The sequence below is a fragment of the Elaeis guineensis genome, chromosome 4, assembly GCF_000442705.2.
Source record: "Elaeis guineensis isolate ETL-2024a chromosome 4, EG11, whole genome shotgun sequence".
Lineage (NCBI taxonomy): Eukaryota > Viridiplantae > Streptophyta > Magnoliopsida > Arecales > Arecaceae > Elaeis > Elaeis guineensis.
The window spans coordinates 4,249,583-4,259,028 of NC_025996.2; the positions used below are offsets into that span (position 1 = coordinate 4,249,583).

At 34.8% G+C, this 9,446-nt stretch overlaps 1 protein-coding gene across 1 annotated transcript; it reads left to right on the plus strand.

Annotated features, from left to right (window-relative positions):
* Positions 1-38: 38 nt before the first annotated feature.
* LOC105044218 (cytochrome P450 734A1) lies at positions 39-9,179 on the plus strand. The gene is given in 8 exon segments (XM_073255343.1): positions 39-312; positions 315-482; positions 2,191-2,408; positions 3,423-3,664; positions 4,412-4,425; positions 4,428-4,502; positions 4,505-4,746; positions 8,586-9,179. Coding segments are annotated over 8 exon segments (1,509 nt in total). The 5' UTR covers positions 39-188; the 3' UTR covers positions 9,012-9,179.
* The last annotated feature ends 267 nt before the right edge of the window (positions 9,180-9,446 follow it).

Here is a 9,446-nt window from a genome sequence, read left to right on the forward strand (position 1 = left end):
TGTGTATGTACACGATTATACGCAGTCGTTCCTCATGCGATAGACGGCGTCGCAATGCACCACGATACCGCAGAGGATCCGCGCCCGTAGGGTAAATGGGAAGGAACACTTGCACGGAATTTCTATAAATATGAGGTTTCCATGGAGATGGCTCACCGCCTGGAACTAACTAGTTTAGGAGTGTAAGAATGGACTTGGTTAGCTCGGTCTGTCTTTCCTTTGGCTTTTTTATGTTATGCATCATGCTCTCCAGGGCTCTCTTTGTGGTCTGGTGGAATCCTCTGAGGATCCAAAAGCGTTTCCACGACCAAGGAATCGAGGACCCGGGTACAAGCCCCTTTTTGGGAACCTTATGGAGATTGCCCAAATCCATCGCCAGGTTAAACGTTCACCACCTCTGCCACTGCCGAGTGAAAGCAAATCCCACCACTACATGACTGAACTTTTCTTCCCCTACGTTCCCTTTTGGAGTATAAAATATGGTGAGTACTCTGATTTCGAATTCATCAACCGAGTTCTGTGGGTTATCAAACTGAGACTTCTTAGAGTTATCGGTGTCAGGTTATTCCGTCGTGACCTGAAGATCGTGAATTCGAAATATGAAAGTAGTCTCTATATATAAGGATTAGATTATATATATGAGGCTATATATATTTGGCCCTCCCTAGGTATCATATTTGTGAGAGCATCATGTGCTTGGCTGTCTTTTTTTTTTTTTTTTAATCTATGTTAAATATGAAAAAAAATACTTCGGAAATCTTTATAAGAAAAACCAAGGAAAGTCACTGGGTCCTTTTCAGCTGTTTGATGGAAGAGAGTCTAGGTATAGATCGACACGTCTATATCGATCAAATCCAGTAACAATCCAAGGAAGATCACAATCCAAGACTTTGGATATTTTTATCTTATTTTTTTGTTCTATTTATAATTTTTTGATAAAATCAGAAATAAATAAATAGCATAAAATTAGAGGAATGTTCCAACAAATATGCTTTTTTATCCCACGAAAAGTGAAGAGAAAGATAGCGCCATAACCTCTTATTGCTGTTATTTTTCATTATGATATGGTTATATTAGCCACTATAATAGATTATTTAAATTAAAAGGGAAAGGTTACTTTCTTAGTTAAATAATGACCTTGATAACCATTATAATTGTCAATAATTATTTCAGCAACGATCTATTAGAGCGACATAATGCATTATTAAGCCTTAGATTTTTTTGTTGACGAATTTGATTTGGATTTTGATCCATAATCAAGCATCCAATAATTCTATAATATATTGTTTCTTTATATTTTACTCTCAATATATTAATTTTCTAGAGATGGATGTTCGCACAAATTTCCAGTATGCAAATTAGTGCCATTACCTGGGCCAACAGGAACAACTTCAGCATCTTATATGAACTAAATTAATTTTCTAATTTATCTTAATTATTGAGGTTAACTAGTTCTAAACTAAAATTATATGCCAGTAGCGCATGTCCACCAATTAGGAGTTGGTTGAATTATATGACACATGGCCCAGATCTGGTGGGGGAGCTTCTGATCTTGGTAAGAAAACGAACGCACGTCTAACAGTACATAATTTTTTGTTAAAAAACAATATAAAGAATATTATATAATGATATTAGTCTGTTATATAATAATGTTATATTAGTTTGTATATTAAACTAAGAATATATGTTATTTGATATTGCGGAGCTTATGATCTCGATAGGAGCCGAGCTTCCATAGGATGACAGGGCAAAAGACGGACGTTAAACATGGTCACATCCATCTCTCTATACAACACGTTAGTTTCATTGGGTTGCTGGGAGCCCATGGCTCTCATACGTATACCCACTGACATGGCGTCGATCCGGATGTATAACGGTTTAAGTGTGATTAAGAGAATCCAAACCAAATCTCTGTTATACGAGAAGTTATTGGTAGGATTAAATCCACCAGCTCTCAGTCCAACCATGCACGAAGTTATACGCACTGTATGGACGAGAAAGGAACATGAGGAAAAGGTACGTACAGATGTATCGCTTCATGGTGGCACTGCTTTGAACGGATATATAGATCTGATCCAATTAATAATTTCACCTATTATACACCTTTATTATTACTGTGCGATATGTCTATATAATAATACATGGTTTCATTGCACGTTGGAATTATTTTTTACTTGTGAATGGTTGCAGGAAAGAACTTCTTATTGTGGCTGGGTCCTTCCCCTTTTCTAGTAGTCACAGATCCTGAGCTCATAAAAACAATGTTCAACGATCCATACCACTACTACATAACAGCACACCCTGCACTTCATCGGGTACTAGGTCAAAGTTTACCCTTAAATGGAGGCGATGAATGGGCCAACAAAAGAAGAGTTCTCCGTCCACTCTTCAATATCGAAGCCCTCAAGGTCAGATTAAAGGCCACATATTATTTTTAATTTTATAAATTTTATTGATCCACCTACCCTTCAATTTAGATATATTGAAGCGTGCAAATATGCATTAAGCGCACACGCATGCACGTATATATGTATGTATGTATGTATGTATGTTTGGGTGGGTGGGTGGGTCTCTCTCTCTCTCTCTTATATATATATATATATATGCGTGTACGCGCGCATATGCAGGGCGGTCCTGATATTTTTAGACCTGGGCTAAATAAAAAATGAGACTTTCTCTATTAAAATTAAATACTTTAACATTATTATCATTAATTATTTACGTGCATATTTTTATAGATATATTCGTTAAGTGCATATATCCATCATTCTATTATTTTTTTTTTTTATATTATAATCATTCTTGCACATTAATATCATACAGGCTGGCTGGCCTGGGCTGGGCGGTCGCCAATCGACCTGCCAGAGCGGCCTGCGCATATGTATGTATATGTGTGTATATATATATCTGTGTGTGCAGCATATATATGTATGTGTGTGTGTATATATATATATATATATGTGTGTGTGTGTGTAATATAATATAATATAAGATGGATTTTGCACCTCTTGAAAGGATGGGATATCTATTCATCTTGAGTTCAAAATTAACAATAGAGTATGGATCCATACTCTTGATCATGATTTATATCATTAAAATTACTTAGAATTCAAAAATCATATATTTTCATAATTTTTAATCTGTGCATTGAGTGGGTGCAAATTGAATGCTTAATATGATGCGATGCTATATTTTGTATGATTTAAGTATTAAAATCTACTAATATTCAATATATATGTTTCAACATGCGTAGATTATGATCAATAAGATGGATTCTCGCAAATTTATGTGTGCTAGCCATTGTAATCATCTTAATGATGGTTCATCATCTTCCATAAAATTTACCTCTAATATTTCTTTTTAGTTCTTGCAGAATACCAATCTTACTTGTCTAGCTCATTTTTTACAACGATATTATCCAGGGTATGTCGCAGATTATTGCAAAAGCAACACACAAGATGGTAGACAGGTGGTCCAACTTCATCAAACTAAATGATTGGGAAGTTGACGTGCAGCATGAATTTGAAGAACTCGCAGAAAATATTGCTGCCATTATTATATTTGGAAAGAGTGCGGAGCTGGGCAAGCGAATAGGCCATTTGCAGATGAAACTACAAGATGTGACCTCTGAAGTATTGAAGCGTGCTTATATCCCTGGTTCAAGGTAACAACATATATTGAGATCATGCACCTTCTGCACCCATTTGCATACTAATTAACATCTATATATGCATGTTTATCTTGCATTCTTTTGAGAGATTGCTCATATGTAACATCTCTATGATCAAAAGTATCTTTTATCCATCTGTTATTTCTCTTGTTAAACAGTAGATCGCTTGCTATATCTCCTTGCTACTTGAGCAAGGGGGCCGGGGTTTGATTCCTGCTGGGGAGAACCCTAGAGGGATGGGACAGATATAGAGGGTAAAGGTGGGGATTAGCCCCTCAGAATCTGAAAAGGGAAATTCTCTTATCAGACATTCCATACATTAAGTAAAATATTATGAAGTAGATTTGTTGGGATTTGATGTACATGTATGTATGCATGCGTGTGTGTATTATTTTATATATATATATATATATAAAGTGTACATATCTATGTATGTAACAAAAAGTGCTTCACATCATTATAGTGGTTGTGTGCTTATTCAGAAAGATGATTTGAGAAATCCACCATTGTTTGTATGTTCTCTTGTTTTAGGGGTAGTCATTTGGCTTGGAAGTGGGATCTCTAGTCTGAAAATTTCCTTCTTCAAACTCCTGACAAACGTGTAGAAATGAAAAGAAAATTCAGTGATGCATGAAAAGTATGAGATAACTTGAATGATGCGGAGCATAGATAAGAGCTTTATCTATTGTAGAAGAACAGAGAGATCCAGAGTACTAATTTTTTAATGGTTTATGAACACAGGTTTATCCCTAATCCTTAACTTCCAAGTGCGTTTGGTTGAGAAAAGAGGCAGACAAATTAATCAAAGAGCTGATCAAGAGCCGCTATTCGAGCAAGAGGATCAGGAAAATGACTTTCTTGGGTTTTTACTCTCGTCAACCCTGACTCAAAAGCAGATTGAGGATGAATGCAGAGTCTTCTCTACTGCTGGTTATGAGACCATATCCATTGCGTTGTCCTGGGCTTTCATACTCTTGGGTACACATACTGAATGGCAAGACAAAGCACGAGAGGAAATTGATGAAGTGCTCAAAGGGAATCAACCCTCTTTTGAAATTCTAGGTCAACTTAAAATAGTAAGTCTCCTGGCATTCAAAGACTCTCAAATGAGGAATTATATCCTACATCACGTGCACCACATAATGGTGCACCATGCCAATCAAGTATCTCCATTCCAATGGATCTCATTCATCATGCACCTGTCTCGGGTTGCCACCCTTTTCAGCTCATCATAGTTTTTTGATATGGTGCATCGCTGAAGTGGTATATGTGGTGTAGGATATAATTTCTCTTCTCGAATAAATATAAGTTATACTCCTGTATGTTAAAGGTTTTTTTGTCTATATGAATTTCTCTTGCATTACCCCATCCATTGTCATATTTTGAATTACAAGGCTGGATTCTTTACACCTTCACTGGATAAAGCAATAGTATATAATGATTTTCTGTAATTAGAGAAGGAAAAATAGTTTATTTAGAATGACAATTTTGGGAGGCAAGAGAAAAAAATTAGACCCCTAACATATTCTCATCTCTTTTAAAGCCTATTTAGATGATTCGGTCCAAGTCCTATAGAATTCATTAGTTAAGCCAGGGCAATCACAAAAACATTGGATTACAAGCATATCTTTTTCTCTCTCTATGAGATGCGGTTTGATCTACTCAAAAGACAATCTTAAATATTTATGAATATAAGTCTAGCTCAACTTATAATCCAATATTTTTGATAGTTGTACTAACCGAATCTATGAATTCTATAGGATCTTAGGTTCAATCATACATCCAAATAGACCCTTCATAGAAACATGCCTCCCTTGACCGTTTCTCTCTGCTCTCTCTTTTGCGGGCCATTTTCCTACCATCTTTTTCCTATTCTCTCTTCTTTCTCTCGTCTCTTCAACATGTGGGGCTAAATAAGGTTTAGCACTACCACAAGTATAGCTAAAAGTTCTCAACTATGAAAACACAACTTCAAATGCATAAATATATTAATTTAATAAATATATCATCTTATAAATTTAGTTGTTTTAAGAAGGTTGTGATATTTCTTAGAAATTAAAAAATGGAAATATACGTCATTTATTCATTTAATGCATTGAAACTTTATAGTCAAGAGCAATTAAAGATATCAATATATTCTCTATATTTTTTGAAATATATATAATTTTTAGACAATTAGATTTTCAATTATTTTTATTTATATTGCAACTAAGGGGTAATGTAGAATGTAGATCAATATGATTTGAAGAGTAGTATTAAAAAAATTTAAAAAAAATATCAATGCTAATAGATATTATTTTCTTTATTATGTATATATATTTGTTATTTCTTTTATTTTTGAGGATATTTATAAAAATAATTTGGTCCGATCAATGGATCCAATGGTTGCAACAATCATCTAATGACTCTATAGCTTGGCTAAGTTGGACTTCGGTCTAAGTTTAATATGTATGATAATTAGGATGGGGCTGCAAATGGTTGAGTCAGGCTTGATGACTCAACTCAACCTCATGATCATGTCTTTATTTCGGAACCAAATGTAATCTATTTGCTAATTCGTTGGTTAGGGTGAGCCCACGATAAATATTTTAGACTCAACAAATCATTCAGGTTGGATCCGGGTCAAGCGTGATTTAGGTCTAGCTGAAAATGTTTGCATTCTTGTTAGTTCTATAACTTGAGTCAAGCATTTAATGGTCTCTTTATAACTAAAACTATAACAATTTATGACTAATATAAAATTATTATAGTTTTAAATAATATTAAGAGAATGTCAACCGAACATGAGTTTTCATATCAACTGAATATGAGTTTTCGTTCAAAAAAAAAAAATTGAATTCAGATCATAATCATTATCAATCTCACAAATTTCAATGTTAAAATACATATTTATATGTTCAAGAACATCATAGATAATAAAAATGTATAGAACTTTGATATAAAAATTTGGATGACTTTTGCGGGGATCATGTTAATCATCCATGTATCATACCTATTTTTTCAAATATCTCTGAGAAATAACATGTCTTTTTTCATGATTTTTTTTTTTATTATTTCATGATGGTAAGTAAGATTTTCAGTCAATTCTTAATTTATTTTAAGATGAATTCGTATCAAGAAATATCTGTTTATACATCTCTTTCATTTTTTAAATTAAATTAATACTACATTACAAAGTCTTTAAATTAAAACAAAAATTATTTTTCTGATACTCTATCAAAGGAAATAAAACTTGGTATTGAAATATCCCAATCAACTACAACAAATACATTTATGATATATTTATAAAATCTCAATCGACGGCTGTGATCTAAATTATTTTTCAATGCTTAAGTGAGGAATTTGTGTTGGAAAAATGCTGAGGTAACTCAAGAAAGCCATGCAGCCAGTATGGCATTGTTATTGCTCCCTTTGGATCGGCACCGTGCAGTGCGCCGTTAAAGGTGCAATGGCACCCAAATGGTCTTTTCGTTTGTTTTTGAGTTCCCGTGGCATTGCCTAGTGTTGTGATTGAGTCCATGGCTCAACTACGTTTTAACATGCCACTTTCGAGACTCTTTTGGATTTTAAAAACGGAAGTGGTTAGGCCTCAGGAGTGGTTTCTTAAATTTTATGACATTACTTATTTATCCATAATCAGAAAATGAAATAAGTAAATAGGCTCGGGCTGGGTTTGCCCGAGTTGATACTCACCTGAGCCTAGCCCATTAAAAGGAAGGGCTGAAATTTATGATCAGGCCCAGCCCATCGCGATGCTAAAGCATCGGGCTCAGACGGGCTGAGCAGGCCGCTTGATGCTTGAGCAGGCCCACGCTCAATGGAAATGTATAGGCACTAGTAGGTGAGAGAAGTTTGTACTAAGAAAAAGGAGCAAGTGCAGTTGGGTACTCTTAGGGATGGCATCGGATCAGATTCGAGATGGATTTCTAACTATCCAAACTCAAATATTCAATAATCTACTCAAATCCAGCCCAAATACTATCGGGACTGAATTTTTTTTGCCCAAACCCATCTCAATCAAATATCGAGTAATTCGTGTTTATCCAATCCGAATCTACTCGAGACATATTAAACTTTTTTTTTCATTTCTATCAACTTTAAAGCCATACAATCATTCCATAAATCATATCTGCCTTAAACAAATAAAATTAAATAACACTTAATTCTATGTTCAGTCAAAATAAAATTCAAATTGTCTTAAGTAAATAAAATTCCAACGTTTAGTTCAACAATACTTAGTTTCATATTCAATTTAAATAAAATTTAAATATAATATAAATTTAACAGACCAAGACAATCAACAACAATACTTAGTTCTAATCCTCTGAAGTAAATAAAAATATAAACATAATTTAAAAAATATATATTTAAGTTTTAAGTTTCAAAAAGATTTAAACAATAATTAAACCTGCGATCAATAGTCGATGTTTGAAATTCAAATTTAAATTTAAAATATATCGAAAATAGTAATCATGTTGGTGTATTTTGTGATTGCATGAATATTTTTTATTCTTTATTTGATCAGAATATTTTTTATGAATAAGTTAGGATTTAATAACTAATAGATAATAATTGATAAAATATATAATTAATAAAAAATATATATTTTTTAAATACTAAAATAGTTCGGATTAGATTCGGATCGAGTATTGTATTGGATGCATAACTATCAATCCTGATCCGAACACAAAATTAAGCTTTCTTATTTTACCCAAATCTGACCTAAATCCGATCAACACGTCGACTATCCGGTCCAATCAGACCAGATCGGATCGAATATCTGTGAGTTTGAATTTTGTTGCCATCCCTAAGTATTCTTTTCAATATATGTATATATATGTGCATGCGTGCGTCGCGCGCGCGTGTGGGTGATAAGCAATTAGGCTCACAGCAGTGGCTTGGGATAATTTGGCAGCTCAACATGATAGTCAACGAAACGCTCCGGATGTATCCACCAGCGCCCATCGTAGCCAGACAAGCAGAGGAAGATATCAGACTTGAAGGTGTGGATATCCCAGGTGGAACAACTTTTTTGATGCCCATTCTAGCAATCCACTATGATAAAGAGTTATGGGGGGACAATGCCGCCGAGTTCGATCCAAGTCGCTTTGCAGAGGGAGCCTCCAAGTCATCCAGACACCCAAAGGCTTTCATGCCTTTCACTTATGGCCCCAGGATGTGCCTCGGGATGAACTTTGCTCTCCTGGAGATCAGGCTGGTTCTTGCCACCATCTTGCAGAAATTCACCTTCGTCACCTCGCCCATCTACAAGCATGACCCCTTGTATACTCTCACCATGAAGCCTGGGAAAGGGGCGCAGGTCATATTCAAAAAAATATGATATTACCACCACCCACTTGGAATGATCCTATATATGCATTCTCTTGGGAAATCTACTATTATCGATTTCTGCTTCAGTAGCTATGTATTGGAAACACTATGTTGAAAATTTGAAATAAACTTGTATTTCTGGGCTTAAGTACGACATTCACAGCAAAGATTAGGTATACGTATACTCCTCATTGTCTATGTGTATCAGTAACATTTTGTGGGTATATTGATGTATTCATGTCGCGCACGCCACGGAAAAACTTTAAACTGATATGAATCTAGACGGATAGGTACTCCCGAAAATTAGGATTAGAAACCCCAATCCTGGGGTCGTTTAAAGCTCAAGGCAACATCATTTAAAGCTCGTTCGGCAGATTTGGATTTCTTGTTGGATTCATCATAGAATAGGTGGTTTATTTGGATAGGGCCCGCATCAACCCAAATC